This window comes from Lucilia sericata, unplaced genomic scaffold, assembly GCF_015586225.1.
Source record: "Lucilia sericata isolate MDLA Ls3-8-SP2 unplaced genomic scaffold, ASM1558622v1 Contig001538F_arrow, whole genome shotgun sequence".
NCBI classification, from domain to species: Eukaryota; Metazoa; Arthropoda; class Insecta; order Diptera; family Calliphoridae; genus Lucilia; species Lucilia sericata.
Window position 1 is genome coordinate 88,754 of NW_023995462.1, and position 21,502 is coordinate 110,255.

Consider the following 21,502-nt stretch of genomic DNA (forward strand, 5'->3'; position numbering starts at 1 on the left):
CTGAACTAGAACTGAACTAGAACTGAACTAGAACTGAACTAGAACTGAACTAGAATTGAACTAGAACAGAACTAGAACAGAACTAGAACAGAACTAGAACAGAACTAGAACTGAACTACAACTGAACTAGAACTGAACTAGAACTGAACTAGAACTGAACTAGAACTGAACTAGAACTGAACTAGAACTGAACTAGAACTGAACTAGAACTGAACTAGAACTGAACTAGAACTGAACTAGAACTAAACTAGAACTGAAGTAGAACTGAACTAGAACTGAACTACAACTGAACTAGAACTGAACTAGAACTAAACTAGAACTGAAGTAGAACTAAACTAGAACTGAACTAGAACTGAACTAGAACTGAACTAGAACTGAACTAGAACTGAACTAGAACTGAACTAGAACTGAACTAGAACTGAACTAGAACTGAACTAGAACTGAACTAGAACTGAACTAGAACTGAACTAGAACTGAACTAGAACTGAACTAGAACTGAACTAGAACTGAACTAGAACTGAACTAGAACTGAACTGAACTAGAACTGAACTGAACTGAACTGAACTAGAACTAGAACTGAACTAGAACTGAACTAGAACTGAACTAGAACTGAACTAGAACTTAACTAGAACTGAACTAGAACTGAACTAGAACTTAACTAAACTGAACTGGAACTTAACTAGAACTCAACTGGAACTGAACTAGAACTGAACTAGAACAGAACTAGAACAGCACTAGATCACTAGAACAGAAATAGATCACTAGAACAGAAATAGATCACTAGAACAGAAATAGAACAGAACTAGAACAGAACTAGAACAGAACTATATCTTAATTATTCACATTTTTCAAAAGAATTTTATCAATTCCCAACAAGAACAAACATGTTTTTCAGAATAATTTCTTATTTATGGCCTCAGACGCCAAAAATATCTAATTTTTATTTGAGGAAATAAAAAAATTTAATTGGATGTTGAATTCTATATCTTAATTGCTCAAATAGTCACGTGTTTTAGCCGACACTGTGAGCAGAATAGTTGCCAGATTTGTATAACATATTAGGGATCTAGATCAATAATAAAATCTGGTTATTACGCGTTCATATAAGATCCAAATTTATTGATTTTTTATAACAACATTTTCTTTTCAAACAAATTGTAAATTTTACTAATTTATAAAAATTTTCTTTATCTTTTTAGGTAAGAATAAATTGCCATAAATGATACAGAATGATAAAAATCTTGAAACTCAAGTTGGGGTAAGTTTTTAAGCATATTCGGGAAATTTTTCTCAGATTAAGGATGGGTAGCTCCTAATGAAAACAATCAACATTGATAAGAACTACAAATTTTCAATCTTCCCTCTTGGGTATTATGTGTAGCCCATGGGGATTTTTCATTTATAACAGCATCTGGCATCCATATATTTCTCTAAATGTTTTTGTTGTTGTAGATTTTTGCGAAATTGTACATGACTCGTCGCACTCACTCTTCTCACATACATACACTCACAAACAAATATTTAATTTATTTGAACACTTGTTTTTTTATGAGTGAATTGTATAAATTAGTTGTTAGTGTGAATTTTGTATTTTTTTGCTTTTACTATCAGCCGATTTACACGTGAGCATTCGTTCATATCATCTATACTCTCACACGAGTTCGTGTGTTTGTATAATATTATTTATTCTGAAACTGTGGGCTACGAACACTTTGTACGTGGAATGAACAAAAAAAAACAAAATAATACTCATAAAAATAAAACAATTGTTGATAATAAATGTGCAAGCACATTTTGTGATTTGGCAAAAAAAAATAAAAATTAAAATACTTTTGTAGCGATCGACAAACAACAATTTCGCAAAAACATATTTTATCAATTGATTGGATGCGATATCGAAGAGGGAAAAAGCTTTATATAGACTTAGACGTCAATTCATCGAAAAAAAGTTGAACTTTTGACTTTGAATAAAATGCTGAAGTTTAAATGTGATTAGTCAGCCATTTTGTGTAATGGTAAGAGACTTGAGGGAAGGGGCAGGGAGAAACATAAAAGTAATACAGTGGGAATGAAAAAGAGCGGAGCTTTTAAGAAATAATACTGAAAAAGAATTGAACTAAAAAAGAGCTAGAACAGAACTATAACACAACTAGAACAGAACTCGAAAAGAACTAGAACACAACTAGAACACAACTAGAATAGAACTAGAACAGAACTATAACAGAACTAGAACAGAACTAGAACAGAACTAGAACAGAACTAGAACAGAACTATAACAGAACTAGAACAGAACTAAAACAGAACTAGAACAGAACTAGAGCAGAACTAGAACAGAACTAGAACAGAAATAGAACAGAAATAGAACAGAACTAGAACAGAACTAGAACAGAACTAGAACAGAACTAGAACAGAACTAGAACAGAACTAGAACAGAACTAGAACAGAACTAGAACAGAACTAGAACAGAACTAGAACAGAACTAGAGCAAAACTAGAACAGAACTAGAACAACTAGAACTGAATAAGAGCTGAACTAGAACTGAACTAGATCTGAACTCGAACTAGAACTGAGCTAAAATTGAACTAGAACTGAATAAGAGCTGAACTAGAACTGAACTAGATCTGAACTCGAACTAGAACTGAACTAGTCTAATCTATTGTCTGGACTATAGTCTAACATATAGTTTGGACTATAATATAGTCTATAGTCTGAACTATAGTCTAGTCTATAGTTTGGACTATAGTCTAGTCTATAGTCTGGACTATAGTCTAGTCTATAGTCTGGACTATAGTCTAGTCTATAGTCTGGTCTATAGTTAAATCTATAGTCTGGACTATAGTCTAGTCTATAGTCTGGACTATAGTCTAGTCCATAGTCTGGACTATAGTCTAGTCCATAGTCTGCACTATAGTCTAGTCTGTAGTCTGGACTATAGTCTAGTCAATAGTCTGGACTATAGTCTAGTCTATAGTCTGGACTATAGTCTAGTCTATAGTGTGGACTATAGTCTAGTCTATAGTCTGGACTATAGTCTAGTCTATAGTGTGGACTATAGTCTAGTCTATAGTCTGGACTATAGTCTAGTCTGTAGTCTGGACTATAGTCTAGTTTATAGTCTGGACTATAGTCTAGTCTATAGTCTGGACTATAGTCTAGTCCATAGTCTGGACTATAGTCTAGTCCATAGTCTGCACTATAGTCTAGTCTGTAGTCTGGACTATAGTCTAGTCAATAGTCTGGACTATAGTCTAGTCTATAGTCTGGACTATAGTCTAGTCTATAGTGTGGACTATAGTCTAGTCTATAGTCTGGACTATAGTCTAGTCTATAGTCTGGACTATAGTCTAGTCTATAGTCTGGACTATAGTCTAGTCCATAGTCTGGACTATAGTCTAGTCCATAGTCTGCACTATAGTCTAGTCTGTAGTCTGGACTATAGTCTGGTCTATAGTCTGGACTATAGTCTAGTCTATAGTCTGAACTATAGTCTAGTCTATAGTTTGGACTATAGTCTAGTCTATAGTTTGGACTATAGTCTAGTCTATAGTCTGGACTATAGTCTAGTCTATAGTCTGGACTACAGTCTAGTCTATAGTCTGGACTATAGTCTAGTCTATAGTCTGGACTATAGTCTAGTCTATAGTCTGGACTATAGTCTAGTCTATAGTCTGGACTATAGTCTAGTCCATAGTCTTCACTATAGTCTAGTCTGTAGTCTGGACTATAGTCTAGTCTATAATCTGGACTATAGTCTAGTCTATAGTCTGGACTATAGTCTAGTCTATATTCTGGGCTATAGTCTAATCTATAGTCTGGACTATAGTCTAGTCTGGACTATAATCTAGTCTATAGTCTGGACTATAGTATAGTCTATAGTCTGGACTACAATCCTGACAAGTAGTCCGGACAATGGTCAAGTTTATGTATAGTTTACAGTCGAAACTATATTCTCGTCTATAGACTATATATAGTCTGGACTATAATCAATTTTGTAGTCCGAACTAGTGTTTAGTCTAAAGTCTAATAATATTTATAAGCTTGATCTTTCAAACTAACATTCTATCATTTGTTGCCAACTGCCATAAAAATTTGAGAAACTGTAACTGATAGTTGGCAACACCAGCTAAAATTTTAACTTTTAGATTAAGTTTTATATTGATTTAAAACTATTTTTGAATTTAAATTTTTATTAATTATTAGCCGGCTTATGAAATAATTGATAAAGTCGGGACAAACATTTTTTTTTAATAATATTTTGTTTTTATTACGTTTTGTTTTCGAAATTCAATGATAAATTTTGGCAGTTTTTTTTTTTTTTGCTTTTTTTGCTTTTTGTCAACTGTTTCCAACTACTGATATTTTAATTTATACACATGTATATATTAAAAAACCAAAAAAAAAAAATCGGAAAGTTTTTATTTGTGTATTTTTTTTTTTATTTAATTTATTAAAACACATGTTGGCAAAATTTTGAAAAAAACAAAAAAATAACAACAACAAAAACTTGTATATTCCATAAAAATTAAATGTTTTTTGGGTTGATTTCAAATTTAAATAATCTGGTGGGCAAGCAAAGATCTAACAACAACAACAATATAGTAAGATGATGGAATTGAATGCTGAAGCGATGCTGATCATGATGAACATGATCATGATTATGTTGGTGTGTTGAGAAATGTGATTGTGTGTATTATTTTTGGTCAAAGTCACGAGATCTTTTTCTAAAGCAAAAACAATCAAATGGTTTTAAAATGTATTTTAAGATGAAAGTCCATTATTAGATGAATTTGGGTTTTTTCTTTAAAATTAAACAATTATTTTTATTTATTAGCATAAATGCGGTAAAAATTTTTACGATTTAATAGAATTTTTTAAATTTTTTTTGCTATATATTTTGCAAATAATGAGCTGATATCTATTTTAATCATATACCGATATCTTTATGATATTTTTTTAAGACGTAAGCAAATAATTTAGAAATTATGTTGAATTTTTTTTTATAAAATGTCACCTCCCCCGCCTATAAATACTTTTCATAGTTTGTTTTTTATTATTAAGCTTTTTTGACGCAATTTGTCTAGATCAGCTGATAAGAGTTTAACAGTTTTATGATCTCTTTTTTTTAGAAAAAAGTCTCTTTGTAGCACGATCACGTTGTGTTTTTTTGAAAATCATTCATTCAAAATTTTAAGTTTTTCTTCTTTGTTTTTTAATGACTCAATTTCATTCATTCGTTTTTTACTTCTTGTTTATCCAACTAACCGACCTATCCCTTCTTAAATCTACAGAAAACCAAAGAGTTATATAACACGATCTATAAAGATCGCTTATGTTTTCTTTTGAGTTGAAAAACTCAAACATTGCCTTTTGTTTTTAAGTGAAATTGTGTTCTGATTAGTGAATTTCTTAAAAAATATGTTGTAATTTTTATTTCATATATTTTTTTTTTCTCTCAAATAATTCAATTGTCTGAATTTCATCTAAAATTAAATAAAAGGAAAATTGTAACCTTGAATTGCCAAACTCAATCATGTGTCATGTCAATAAATTGCAAAAATTTCCCCCAAAAAAACAACAACAAAAAATTCATGTAAAAACGGAAATAAAATTTAAGCGCCAAAATTGTTTTTTTACAAAACAAATTTTTCTAAAATGTATTTAATTTTAATTGCTTAATATTTTCTGTTTAATTTTTTTTTTTTTCGCTAAAATAAAACAAAATTTTAAATTTAAAAAAAGTACTAATAGAATAACAAAAACATTAGCAAATTTATAAAAATAAAATTAGACTATATAGTAAATTTGCGTCAGAATTATAATGTTTTTTTCAGCATGAGAAATCATTTTAAGTAATTAATTATATTTTTTTAGACAGTAAAATAATAAAAAAAAAGAACTTATACCAAAAAACAAAATAATAAAATAAAACATTTTAATATTTGCAAATTAGACAAAAATAATAAATACTTTAAAATATGTTCAATTTAAATGCGAAAATTACTTAAATTACTTAATAACTGTTATTTGTATGAGTTGCCAATTCGTTTGAGCAGATCAGTTCTATGTCCTTTCCAATTCAGTTCTTGTAAACTGCTAGTTCAGTTCTAGTTAAGTTCTAGTTCAGTTCTAGTTCTAGTTAAGTTCTAGTTCAGTTCTAGTTCAGTTCTGGTTCAGTTCTAGTTCAGTTCTAGTTCAGTTCTAGTTCAGTTCTAGTTCAGTTCTAGTTCTGTTCTAGTTCAGTTCTAGTTCAGTTCTAGTTCAGTTCTAGTTCAGTTCTAGTTCAGTTCTAGTTCAGTTCTAGTTCAGTTCTAGTTCAGTTCTAGTTCAGTTCTAGTTCAGTTCTAGTTCAGTTCTAGTTCAGTTCTAGTTCAGTTCTAGTTCAGTTCTAGTTCAGTTCTAGTTCAGTTCTAGTTCAGTTCTAGTTCAGTTCTAGTTCTAGTTCAGTTCTAGTTCAGTTAAGTTCTAGTTCAGTTCTAGTTCAGTTCTAGTTCAGTTCTAGTTCAGTTTTAGTTCAGTTCTAGTTCAGTTCTAGTTCTGTTCTAGTTCAGTTCTAGTTCAGTTCTAGTTCAGTTCTAGTTCAGTTCTAGTTCAGTTCTAGTTCAGTTCTAGTTCAGTTCTAGTTCAGTTCTAGTTCAGTTCTAGTTCAGTTCTAGATCAGTTCTAGTTCAGTTCTAGTTCAGTTCTAGTTCAGTTCTAGTTCAGTTCTAGTTCTGTTCTAGTTCAGTTCTAGTTCAGTTCTAGTTCAGTTCTAGTTCAGTTCTAGTTCAGTTCTAGTTCAGTTCTAGTTCAGTTCTAGTTCTGTTCTAGTTCAGTTCTAGTTCAGTTCTAGTTCAGTTCTAGTTCAGTTCTAGTTCAGTTCTAGTTCTGTTCTAGTTCTGTTCTAGTTCTGTTTTAGTTCTGTTCTAGTTCAGTTCTAAAACAGAACTATATCAAAACTAGAACTGAACTAGAACTGAACTAGAACTGAACTAGAACTGAACTAGAACTGAACTAGAACTGAACTAGAACTGAACTAGAACTGAACTAGAACTGAACTAGAACTGAACTGGAACTGAACTAGAACTGTACTAGAACTGAACTAGAACTGAACTAGAACTGTACTAGAACTGAACTAGAACTGAACTAGAACTGAACTAGAACTGAACTAGAACTGAACTAGAACTGAACTAGAACTGAACTAGAACTGAACTAGAACTGAACTAGAACTGAACTAGAACTGAACTAGAACTGAACTAGAACTGAACTAGAACTGAGCTAGAACTGAACTAGAACTGAACTAGAACTGAACTAGAACTGAACTAGATCTAAATTATATCTAAACTAGATCTAAACTAGATCTGAGCTAGAACTGAACTAGATATAAACTAGAACTGATTATATTTTCATTCAAAATTGGCAATTCCACGGAGCTGCCAATAACGATGTTTTTTCTTGATTCATAAAAAGTTTGAGAAATAATTGCTCTTAATTGTAAAACTCATTAGTAACGCCTTTATGATATTATTAACAATTTCAATCACACCTTAAAAGTTAATAAACAATTTTTATAGTTTTGTTATTTTAATTATATTTTGTTAAACTCAACTACAGTAAAATTAAAAAAACACCAAAACCCGAGCGCAAAACCCCCCAAAAAATACAGTTTGTTGAAAAAGAAAACGAGCGTCAAGAAAAACAATAACAATAACATACTATTACCTTCCTTCCCTTTACATATCTTTCACCTAAAAGCTTTGAAAAAAAGCTTTTGCTAAGAAAACAATAACAACAAACCCCAAAGAAATGTAAACACTCAAACACACACAACAGAAAGCGGGCCCCCTTTGACTGCCCCTCGCTAAAAACACACACACTAGCACAATACTGAAAACAGCAGCAACAACAACAGTTTGTCTAAAGAACTAAAGCAAAAAAAAAACGACGAGACGATAAAAACTTTGGCGTAAACGATAGACAAGTGTCAGTTGGTCTATAGAACGCGCGCCAAATAGTAGAAATATATAAATTTAAACAAATTTTCTCAAAATATAAATAAATTACAATTTAACAAAAAAAATTTTTTAAAATATTACAAAAATTAATTTTCAAAAATATATAAAAATTGCAATCAAACCTAACAAAAACAACAACTACACACAAAAAAGCATTTCCGTAATATTTACTCAATTGCGGCGAAGAGTGTAAAAAGAGGAAACGATCGTTTTTTAAAAAAGATCAAGAAATATAAAACAAACAACAATAACAATAAGCTTAATACCACAAGCAAAAACAAAAACACAAGAATTTAAGAAAAAAGCACATTTCATTTTAAAAACTAAAGCATTTTAGAAATTCTTTAGAAAATATTGAAATCAGTTTAAATTCAAACATTTACGGCGACAGTCATATTTACCTTTTGTAAACGACCGATCGCTACACAAAAAAAAAAAAATTAAATAAAATAAATTTTAAATAAAAACAAAACAACAACAAATATAATTTATACAGCAACCATTTTGAAAAACTAAATTTTTTTATAAAAAAAACTAAAATGAAATTTTTAAGAACTTTACGGTAGAACATGAAATGGTTTAAACGTGTGCGTAAAAAGTGTATTTAATACTTTTTTTCAAACAAAATTTCAAATTTACAAAAACACGCGTCTTTTGTCTTTAAAAACGTCCAAAACCAAATAGAAAAAAGTTTTTTTCAAAAAAACTTTAAAAATTACGCTTATTTTTTTATAAAAAAAATACTAACTTTAAAAACTCTACTGTGTTAAGTGTTTAAATATAAGTTTTTAACTTTTATCTCATATAAATTATTATAAATTTAATTTAAAAAAAAAAATGCCTGCTGTACGTCCTACCATTAACCGTGAACGCAACGGTCACGTCCTGGTCTGGGATCAGAATAGCTTTAATGAGATTTTCGAAGAAAATCGTCCAAAAGGTGAATATTTAAATTATTAAATAATATTTAAAATAGTTTCCATATTGGCTTCTTTCTTTATTTTTTATATAAAGACATTTTTTAAAATTAGTTTTTTCACGTGCTTTTTTACGACACTTTATTTTGCTATTGCACAATAGACAGGCGACTCACTCACTACTCGTGTACAGTAAACAAGCTATTTGTTAGTGTCAGTGTGTGTGTGTGTGTTTAAAAAATAATTAAAAAACTTAACAACAAAAAAATGCTTAAACAAAAACGAACTATAAATGAGCTAAATTTGAAATAGAGAAGAAACAGCTAACAGTTCCACAGTTTACGGTTAAAACTGATCTGGAACAGAACTAGAACTGAACTAGAACAGAACAGAACTAGAACTGAACTATAACTGCACTATAACTGAATTAGAACAGAACTAGAACAGAACTAGAACAGATCTAGAACAGAACTAGAACAGAATTAGAACTGAACTAGAACAGAACCAGAACAGAACTAGAACAGAACTAGAACAGAACTAGAACAGAACTAGAACAGAACTAGAACAGAACTAGAACTAGAACTGAACTAGAACAGAACAAGAACAGAATTAGAACAGAATTAGAACAGAACTAGAACAGAACTAAAACAGAACTAGAAAACAACAATAACAGAACTAGAAGAGAACTAGAACAGAACTAGAACAGAACTAGAACAGAACTAGAACAGAACTAGAACAGAACTAGAACAGAACTAGAACAGAACTAGAACAGAACTAGAACAGAACTAGAACTGAACTAGAACAGAACAAGAACAGAATTAGAACAGAACTAAAACAGAACTAGAAAACAACAATAACAGAACTAGAACAGAACTAGAACAGAACTAGAACAGAACTAGAACAGAACTAGAACAGAACTAGAACAGAACTAGAACAGAACTAGAACAGAACTAGAACAGAACTAGAACAGAACTAGAAGAGAACTAGAACAGAACTAGAACAGAACTAGAACAGAACTAGAACAGAACTAGAACAGAACTAGAACAGAGCTAGAACTGAACTAGAACTGAACTAGAACAGAACTAGAACTGAACTAGAACTGAACTAGAACTGAACTAGAACTGAACTAGAACAGAACTAGAACAGAACTAGAACAGAACTAGAACAGAACTAGAATAGAACTAGAACAGAACTAGAACAGAACTAGAACAGAACTAGAACAGAACTAGAACAGAACTAGAACAGAACTAGAACAGAACTAGAACAGAACTAGAACAGAACTAGAACAGAACTAGAACAGAACTAGAACAGAACTAAAACTGAACTATAACAGAACTAGAACAGAACTAGAACAGAACTAGAACAAAACTAAAACTGAACTAAACTAGAACTGAACTAGCACTGAACTAGAACAGAAGTAGAACTGAACTAGAATAGAACTTGAACAGAAGTAGAACTGAACTAGAACAGAAGTAGAACTGAACTAGAACAGAACTAGAAATGAACTTAAACTGAACTAGAACTGGAGCGAAACTAGAATATAACAGAACTAGAACTGAACTGGAACAGAACTAGAACTAAATTAGAACCAAACTAGAACTGATTTTTAATTAAACTAGAACTGATGTAGAACTGAACTAGAACAGAACTTGAACAGAAGTAGAACTGAACTAGAACAGAACTAGAAAAGAACTTAAACTGAACTAGAACTGGAGCGAAACTAGAAGATAACAGAACTAGAACTGAACTGGAACAGAACTAGAACTGAATTAAAACCAAACTAGAACTGATTTTTAATTAAACTAGAACTGATATAGAACTGAACTAGAACTGAACTATAACTAAGCTTTAACTAAACTTGATCTGAACTAGAACTGAAGAATATTATTTCTGAAATTTTGCAGTATAAATACAATTAAGAATATCTCTAACTAAAAAGCGGAACAAAATATCCTGGAAAATGTATTACTTTTAATGAACATATCTCAAAGAATGACCAAGATATATTTGATGTTATAACTTTATATTAAAGCCAATGGATAATACTTACAGACGATATAACAAATTTTATAGGATCTGTTAGGATGGCATAAAAGAATCTCTGAAACCTCAAGGGTATTGTTTTTTGTACTAAATTATATTGATAATCAATCAAAAACAAAACAAATCTATTTTTATTTTAACTATTTGACCCTTAATTATAAACAAATTGAGTTATTATGTAGATTAATCAAAAAAAAAAAAAAAAAAAAAAAAAAAAAAAAAACTGAAACTGAAACTGAAACTAATTATATCATTTCTACTCAAAGTTATTCAAATTATTATAAAACCATCAATAAATATAACAAATAAACAATATTTTATTTGTTATTATCTAAGAAAACGTCAGTAATTTGAAAAAAATTGATTAATTATGTAAAAGATTGAAATATTTACTGTCCCCCTACTGCAATTGACACTTACTTGTCACATACAATAACGTTAAAATAGTTTTAAAGAACTAATAGAGAAATTTAATTAAAAATGATTTACTTTATTAATAAAAACTTAAAGTGACAATTAATTGAAAGTGTAATATATCAATCAATATAATTTATAAAAAAAAAGTTACAAATATATGAAATGTTATTGTTATAGATTTGAAATGAGTTGGCAACTTTGTTAGGTTTTAGGAATGTTAACTTGACTTGCGAAGATGACTTTTTGTTTCGAGATTAAATATTTTACTTGTCAATATTGCCAACTATTGACGTATATAAACGGAAATTGTTTATTTACATTTCTTCTCTTTTCTAAGGGTGTGTTTTAATCATTAAAATTCTTATTTATTTTTATATTTTCAATACTATTTAAGTAGACATTTAGTCAGCATTCTATTTTTCCACTTTTTTGTTCTATATTTTTATTAAAATTCTATAACTATGACATTAAATTGACGTAAAACTGTTTATTCTGTGATAAGCCAAATAGTTTAAGGAGTGTTTTACAGATTTTAGGAATAATTTCATCTTCATTTTAAAATCATCATCATTTGAAATTGAATTAAATTTACTTGGAAATATCATTTTCAAAACACTCTTCTTTATAATTTCTTTAAATTCCATGACTTAACAATAAATTTTTGTTTTAAATTCAAAATGATAAGAAATTATATTTTTGATAAATCAGCAAAAATAAATGTTGCAATTAACACGTGTGCAAAAATTATTATTAAATTTTTTTTTAAAGTGTTTTTGTATTAAAAACAACAATTTAATAATAAAACAAACTAAATCAGACAGTTTTGAAGTATGTTATGTCAGAATGAAACGAAACAAAAGTTGGCAATATCTTTAAGAGGTTTGACAACTTGACGTACTACTTATTATAAACAAATATGTATTAACTAATAAGACACTAATTACTTTAAACTTTTTTATATAATTTAGTAACTAAATTTGAAATTTTTTATTATATTTGCCTTAAATTCTTTTGAAATCTATAATTTTTATACAAATTTTCTTAATTTCCCAAAAATTTGTTACTTGGGTTTTGTTGTTGTATTTAGTTAGTATTATATTAAACAAATCATTTTAATATAAATAGAACAATATACAAGTTTGACTAATTGTTTATATAATCATCATAATAATGCGACATATGATAAATTGTTATATTTCCCCCCCAAAAAAATGACGTTATCATAGATAGTAGTTTATTATAATGAAAGACGTAATCTATTGTTCAATCTTACCTAGTAGTTATTTTACAAAATAATAAAAACCCAAAACAAAATGGAAGAGGGTCTCAAATAACCAGAATTTGGAATATTTACAAATTTTCTATAAAAAGAGGTTGGCAATGCTTTTCCGAAAACATTTATTAAATATAAAATAAATTTAATTATAAAGGAAAATTAATTTCAAAACAATTCTAAATATAAGTTGGCAATGGCATTCATTCAAAAGTTTTAAAAATATTAAAAATAATCATTATTTTTAATACATTTAATAAAAAAAGTGACTAATTTATAAATTTAAAATCATTTTAATAGATTTTAAATGTAGAGTTGGCAATGCGAAGTATTCAAATCCAGCAAAAATCCAAATTTCTCTATGCTAATGTTGTTTAAATGCCCTAAAAGACTTAAATTTAGATTTAAAAACTAAATTTTCCAAAATTTTAAAGTTTAAGTTGGCAATGCAATTTTCTTTATAAAGCTAAAATTATAGAAAATTTACATAATTTTTTATAAATTTTAGCAAATTTGACTAGAATTTTATCTTAAATACAAATTAAAATACTTTTTTCTAATATTTAGATTTTGAATTGGCAATGCGAACTTTTCCAATCAAGCAAAAATTTAAATTTCTTAATTCTAAAATTGTTTAAATGCTCTTAAAGTATTTAATTTAGATTTCAAAAGCAAATTTTCCAAGATTTTAAAGTTTAAGTTGGCAATGCAATTTTCTTTATAAAGCTAAAATTATAGAAATTTTCCCTAGTTTTTAATTAATTTTACCAAATTTGGCTTAAATTTTAACTAAAAGGCAAATTAAAACAGTTTTTTCTAATATTAAAATTTCAAGTTGGCAATGCGATTTAAAAAAAACTTACAAACAAATACATATTCCAGTGATATTCTGTACACACATTCCAGTGCTATGATGTAAATAAACATAAATAATGTTTTAAAATTATTTTTGAGAGATTTTCTGACTTAAGTTGGCAATGCGTTTTTTAAAAGTTCTTAAATAATAAAAAATTTTCGAAAATTTTAATAGGATTTTCTAATATTAAACCTGAAAATATTAATTAACATTAAATAAATGAACATATTGGCAAAATTTAACTTTTGAGTTGGCAAAGCCATTTTGCTAAATAACCCAATAACAGCTTTTTTTGAACTGTTAACGTTATATTTTTGCTAAAACCAAGTAAAAACTGTACTTTAAAACAATTTTAAGTGGATTTTACATATAAGTTGGCAATGCGAAACTGAAAATTAAAGGAAATTTACATTTATTTTCCAATTTTAAAGAAATTGTTTAATAAAATCAATTAACACATATAGCAATATAAAAGATTTCAAATTTTAAGTATTGAGTTGGCAATGCGATTTTATTAAATAACGAAATATTGTAGATTTTCAATTGTTAACGTTTAATCTTAACTAAAAAATATTAGAAACTTAATTTTGAAACAATTTTGAATGATTTTTCTATTCAAGTTGGCAATGCGAACATTAAAATATTCTGTTTTTGAAATTTTTTAATTTTTACTAAATAGCCTATTAATATTAACTTAAATAACATATTTCCAAAATTTAAATTTTAAGTTGGCAACGCATTTTTATGAAATAACAAAATAATCTAGTTATTCAATTGTTAACGATTAATCTTAGCTACAAAATATGTATTAGAAACTTAACTTTCAAACAATTTTATAATATATTTATGTTCAAGTTGGCAACTCAATTGTTTTCTTAGTTTCATACTTTTAACGGATTTCCCTTGAAGTTTAAATTTTACAAATCTTTTTAAATAGTTTCCGTAACTCACGACATAAACACGTGTTTTTATTTTAAAAAATTTTAAAAATTAAACAACTAAAAATAGAATAGAATAAAATTAACCCAACACACACATAAACAATTTATGTATAATCCATCCACCTTATCAAAATGCCGGCTATCCCAACATAATAATTTGTACAGATTCAAAAACATTTAATATGAATTATTTATGATCATAGCCCAAGGCATTATAAAGATAAAGTTGAAATTTATGTTTTTGCTAAAAATTTCAAGAAATAACACCCACAGCATTTTAAATTAGATATAAAAAAAACCGGCCAAAGATCTTTTCCCCCAAATTTAACACGTGAAGTCATGGGTTTAATTTTGAAATAATACTGTTTATTTGTAAACTATTTGATTTATTTGTATACGTATTTAAATAGCACTTAGCACTTTTTCAAAAAAATGCCATAATTAATATTCTATTAACATTAAGATAATTGTGCTAAATAATTTTTTTTTTTTTTTTTTTTTTTGTTTGAAAATGTTTTCTCTCTAAAATACAGTAGTTTAGCATTGTGTTAAAATCTAAAGGGAATTGAAAATACTACCTCTAATGACTAATGTGCTAAAATATTACTTAACACGCATTATTTTGTAGGGTTTTAAATTTCTTCTAAAACATTCTAAAACGTTTTAGTAATTGACAAACTATAATTCTAAAACAGATAATCTTATTGTTGTTTTTCTTATAAAATTTCAAATTTAAAAAACTGTTGCTGAGCTAAAACTTTAGCATCATGTTTACAATCAAATTTTTAAATCTTTTATAGAAATTGTTTATTTTCCAAAGCTAATTATTCAAATGACGTCTATATTTTAATTTATATTATTATCTCTATTTTAGGTCTCTTTCAAACCCGCTACTTTGTCACGTTTATGCTCTTTTTGGGCATGGCCAATGCCTATGTGATGCGTACCAATATGTCGGTAGCTATTGTCGCTATGGTCAATCATACCGCCATTACAGCCGGTAATGATGAAGTTGTTTGGGATGATGAATGTCCCGATTCAAATTATTCAGAAGTGGTAAGTTGTAACAACTAATGTTTTTAACAAAAATATATATCAAGTCTAAACTAGAGACTGATCGTAAGTCAACGACCTAAACTTCCCCATAGTCAAGACTATAGACTGGTATATAGTTTGATCTATAGTTAAAACTATATGATAATCAATAGGCAAGACTATATACTGATCTGTAGCCAAGTCTATAGACTAATCTATAGTCAAGACTAGAGGCTAATCTATTGTCAAGACTATAGACTGATCTATAGTCAAGACTATATACTGATCTATAGTCAAGACTATAGACTGATCTATAGTCAAGACTATAGACTGATCTATACTCAAGACTAGAGACTAATATATAGACATGACTAATCTGTAGTCAAGACTATAGAATGTTCTATAGTCAAGACTATAGACTGTTCTATAGTCAAGACTATAGACTGTTCTATAGTCAAGACTATAGACTGTTCTATAGTCAAGACTAGACTGAGCTAGAGATTAATATATAGACATGACTAATCTGTAGTCAAGACTATAGAATGTTCTATAGTCAAGACTATAGACTGTTCTATAGTCAAGACTATAGACTGTTCTATAGTTAAGACTATAGACTGTTCTATAGTCAAGACTAGACTGAGCTATAGTCAAGACTATAGACTGAGCTATAGTCAAGACTATAGACTGAGCTATAGTCAAGACTATAGATTGAGCTATAGTCATGACTATAGACTGATCTATAGTCAAGACTATAGACTGATCTATAGTCAAGACTATAGACTAATATATAGACATGACTAATCTGTAGTCAAGACTATAGACTGTTCTATATTCAAGACTATAGACTGATCTATAGTCAAGATTATAGACTGATCTATAGTCAGGACTATAGACTGATCTATAGTCCAGACTATAGACTGATCTATAATTAAGACTATAGACTGATCTGTAGTCAAGACTATAGACTGATCTATAGTCAAGACTATAGACTAATCTATACTCAAGACTAGAGACTAATATATAGACAGGACTAATCTGTAGTCAAGACTATAGACTGATCTATATTCAAGACTATAGACTAATCTATACTCAAGACTAGAGACTAATATATAGACATGACTAATCTGTAGTCAAGACTATAGACTGTTCTATAGTCAAGACTTTAGACTAATCTATACTCAAGACTGGAGACTAATATATAGACATGACTAATCTGTAGTCAAGACTATGGACTGTTCTATAGTCAAGACTATAGACTGATCTATAGCCAAGACTATAGACTGATCAATAGTCAAGGCTAGAGACTAATCTATAGTCAGGACTATAGACTCATTTATAGTCAAGACTATAGACTCATCTATAGTCAAGACTTTAGTCTGGTCTATAGTCAAGACTATAGTCTAATCTATAGTCAGCACTATGATCTATAGTCAAGACTATAGACTGATCTATAGTCAAGACCATAGACTGATCTATAGTCAAGACTTTAGACTGATCTATAGTCAATACTTTAGATTGATCTATAATCTTTAGTCTAGACTATAGACTCTATAGTTTAGATTTCGCCGCTTTTAAATGTTTATAATCTTTAAAATCTTTCTTTTTATACATTTTAGGATCATGGACAAGATGGTGAATTTGCTTGGGATTCTGCCCTACAAGGTTATATTCTATCATCATTCTTCTATGGCTATGTACTCACACAGGTTAGTTGTTTTTACCCCCCATAAAACCCTGAACAAATTGTAATAACTTTTTTCTTCCTTTAGATTCCCTTTGGCATGTTGGCCAAGAAATACGGTTCCCTCAACTTCCTCGGCTGGGGTATGTTAATCAATTCCGTTTTTGCTTTCCTCGTCCCTGTAGCCGCTCGCGAAGGTGGTGTCTGGGGTTTGTGTGTGGTACGTTTCATTCAGGGTTTGGGAGAAGGACCCATTGTGCCCTGTACGCATGCTTTGCTGGCCAAATGGATACCACCCAATGAAAGATCACGTATGGGTGCTGCGGTATATGCGGGTGCACAATTTGGCACGATTATCTCTATGCCCTTGTCGGGTTTATTGGCTGAATACGGTTTCGATGGAGGCTGGCCCTCAATTTTCTATGTATTCGGTGCTGTGGGTACAATCTGGTCGGTGGCTTTCTTGATCTGGGTCTATGAGGATCCTTCTTCACATCCCAAGATCGATGAACGTGAAAAGAAATATATTAATCATTCGCTGTGGGGTACCAATGATATTAAGGTTAGTTTCTTACTGCTGAGACTGTGAAGAGAAGTATTTTTAAAATTTTTTTATGTCATTTTAGATTCCTCCCATCCCCTTCAAAGCTATTTGCAAATCTTTACCTTTCTATGCCATTTTGTTTGCTCACATGGGTCATAATTATGGTTATGAAACTTTGATGACTGAATTGCCTACCTATATGAAGCAGGTGTTACGTTTCTCTTTAAAATCAAATGGTTTATTGTCTTCTCTCCCTTACTTGGCTATGTGGATCTTCTCTATGAGTATTTCGGTGGTTGCCGATTGGATGATCTCTTCAAATCGCTTTAATCATACTTCTACTAGAAAGATTATGAACTCAATTGGTAAGTTAAGGGAAATTAAAGAGTTCTGTCTAAAATTTTGACAATAGTTCTGTCTATAGTCTTGACTATAGATTAGTACTATAAATAGTCTTGACTATATATTAGTCTATGGTTTGATTATAGATTAGTCTATAGTCTTGACTATAGATTAGTCTATAATCTTGACTATAGATTCGTTTATAGTCTTGACTATAGATCTGTATATAGTCTTGAATATAGATTAGTCTATAGTCTTGACTATAGATTAGTCTATAGTCTTGACTATAGATTAGTCTATAGTCTTGACTATAGATTAGTCTATAGTCTTGACTATAGATTAGTCTATAGTCTTGACTATAGATAAGTCTATAGTCTTGACTATAGATTAGTCCATAATCTTGACTATAGATTCGTTTATAGTCTTGACTATAGATCTGTCTATAGTCTTGAATATAGATTAGTCTATAGTCTTGACTATAGATTAGTCTATATTCTTGACTATAGATTAGTCTATAGTCTTGACTATAGATCTGTCTATAGTATTGATTATAGATCTGTCTATAGTCTTGATTATAGATCTGTCTATAGTCTTGACTATAGATTAGTCTATAGTCTTGACTATAGATCAGTCTATAGTCTTGACTCTAGATCAGTCTATAGTCTTGACTATAGATCAGTCTATAGTCTTGACTATAGATTAGTCTATAGTCTTGACTTTAGATTAGTCTATAGTCTTGACTATAGATTAGTCTATAGTCTTGAAATGGATTAGTCTATAGTCTTGTCTATAGATTAGTTTATAGTCTTGACCTTAGATTAGTATATAGTCTTGCCTATAGATTAGTCTATATTCTTGACTATAGATTAGTCTATAGTCTTGACTATAGATTAGTCTATGATCTTGACTATAGATCAGTCTAAAGTCTTGACTATAGATTGGTCCATAATCTTGACTATAGATTAGTCTATAGTCTTGACTATAGTCAAGTTTATAGTGTTGACAATAGATCAGCCTATAGTCTTGACTATAGATTAGTTTATTGTCTTGACTATAGATTAGTCTATAGTCTTGACTATAGATTGTCTATAGTCTTGACTATAGATAAGTCTATAGTCTTGACTATAGATTAGTCTATTGTCCTGACTATAGGTCTATCAATAGTCTTGCCCTTATATCTGTCTATAGTTTTGCCTATAGATCGGTCTTTAATCTTGACTCTAGAAGAGTTTATAGTTTCATTTGTTTATGAGAGGTTTAGATTTTTTATTAATAATTTCATATTTCTCTTCTTTTAGGTCAATATGGTCCCGGTATTGCTTTAATTGCGGCCTCTTACACCGGCTGTGATCGTGTCTTAACCTTGGCCATCTTAACTATTGGTGTGGGTCTTAATGGTGGTATTTATTCTGGTTTCAAAATCAATCACTTGGATTTGACTCCCCGTTTCGCCGGTTTCCTTATGGCCATCACAAATTGTTCTGCCAATTTGGCCGGTCTTTTGGCGCCCATTGCCGCTGGCAATTTAATTCATAATCAGGTAATTTCACAACAAAATTGTGCTCCTTTTAGAGTAAAATCTAATCAGATTTCTTTCTTCTACAGCCCACAATTGCTCAATGGCAAAAGGTATTCTTTATTGCAGCTGGTATTTATATTGCCGCCGGTACCTTCTATAACTTATTTGCCTCGGGTCAACGTCAACCTTGGGATAATCCCGATAATGATGAAAAAGACTCAAATACCTTGGAGTCACAACATCAAACTAGTCCTCCCACAATTACAGGGTTACGCCCAGCCGCCATTACCGCCACCCAATAGTATATAGATGTAAATTAAACTAATTATTATATTATTTAACAACAAAAAATACAAAAAAGGCTAAGTTAGTAGTTGTTTTAGTTGATAAGTTTAAAAACTAAAAGTAATTAAAAAAAACCCCGAAAAATGAGAAGAAAGAAACCACAAGTTAAAGAAAGTTTAAAAGAAGGCTAGAAAAAAAAGACAAATTGAAATCAGGAATTACCAGGATCACAGTAAAATTTAAAAAAAAAATTAAAACTAAAAACAGAACTATTTAAGTTATTATTTATTAATTTTAAGTAAATAATTAAATAAAAAAAATCAAAAAATATAGCACGAAATGTCAGTATAATTTAAACCTAATTTTTATTATTATTTTAAAAAACAAATAAAACAAGAAAATGTTATTAAAAAAATTACCTCATTATTGCAAACAAAAGAAATTATAGACAACTTCATTTTGTAAATTATTTTGTTAAACGTTTTTTGTTTAAAAGAAAAGAAAACACTTCTAAAATTAAAACATTAAACAAATTTAATTAACTTTATTGTCTAACTACCATGTAGATTTCATTATTATTATTATAAATTATAAATATTAATTATTTTATAAAATTCTTTTCATTTTCTGTATATGTGATAGTTAAATCAAAAAAGAAAAAGCTGTTAATTTTTTATTAATATTTTTGTTAAATCAATTAAATAATGTAATTAAATGCATAATCTAACATAAGTGAAATGTTTAATTTTATTATTATATTTTTATTTGTAAATTTTATTTTTTTCTTTTTTTTTTTTTAAAAATGTTAAAAATATATTTCTATACAAAATTATTGGTATATTCGCATGAATTATAAGAGAAAAAAGAACAAAAGAAACAAGAAAAGATTTTTTTTATTTTTTACAAAAAACAAAAGACAATAATAAATTGATAATTTTTTTTTTTTTGGAAAAAGAAAAAAATTATTAAACAAAACCACAAACTAAAAATTTATAGTAGTTTTATTTTATCATTTAATTTATCTCGAAACGCGCTTTAAGGAAGGGCAATTTGAATGCCTTTGTTCATCATGCGGAGAATTTACTCTGTAACGATATTCGATCTCAAATGATTTTAAATTTCTACATTAAAAACATTTCATTTTCATGTAGTTTTCTTTCAGAAAGCATATTCGATAAATTCCACCGCAATTAGTCCAAATATCTATCTATCTATCTATCTATCTATCTATCTATCTATCTATCTATCTATCTATCTATCTATCTATCTATCTATCTATCTATCTATCTATCTATCTATCTATCTATCTATCTATCTATCTATCTATCTATCTATCTATCTATCTATCTATCTATCTATCTATCTATCTATCTATCTATCTATCTATCTATCTATCTATCTATCTATCTATCTATCTATCTATCTATCTATCTATCTATCTATCTATCTATCTATCTATCTATCTATCTATCTATCTATCTATCTATCTATCTATCTATCTATCTATCTATCTATCTATCTATCTATCTATCTATCTATCTATCTATCTATCTATCTATCTATCTATCTATCTATCTATCTATCTATCTATCTATCTATCTATCTATATTGTCTTACAGATATTCCGCAACCGCAAATCAAATGGTAAACCGATATTG

General features: G+C 28.9%; 1 protein-coding gene across 3 annotated transcripts in view; it reads left to right on the forward strand.

The window, feature by feature from the left end:
• Positions 1 to 20,165, forward strand: part of LOC119611819 (putative inorganic phosphate cotransporter) — a 43,515-nt gene extending 23,350 nt beyond the window's left edge. For 2 of the 3 annotated variants that reach the window (XM_037967518.1, XM_037967519.1), the window contains exons 3-8: positions 15,313 to 15,494; positions 17,090 to 17,179; positions 17,243 to 17,716; positions 17,781 to 18,063; positions 19,339 to 19,580; positions 19,646 to 20,043. In XM_037967518.1, the coding sequence (XP_037823446.1) occupies positions 15,313 to 15,494; positions 17,090 to 17,179; positions 17,243 to 17,716; positions 17,781 to 18,063; positions 19,339 to 19,580; positions 19,646 to 19,861 (1,487 nt within the window). In that variant the 3' untranslated portion in view covers positions 19,862 to 20,043. Of the gene's footprint in view, positions 1 to 8,020; positions 8,932 to 15,312; positions 15,495 to 17,089; positions 17,180 to 17,242; positions 17,717 to 17,780; positions 18,064 to 19,338; positions 19,581 to 19,645 lie in introns of those variants that run through there. The other variant, XM_037967517.1, reaches the window with a different exon arrangement.
• Positions 20,166 to 21,502: the final 1,337 nt, after the last annotated feature.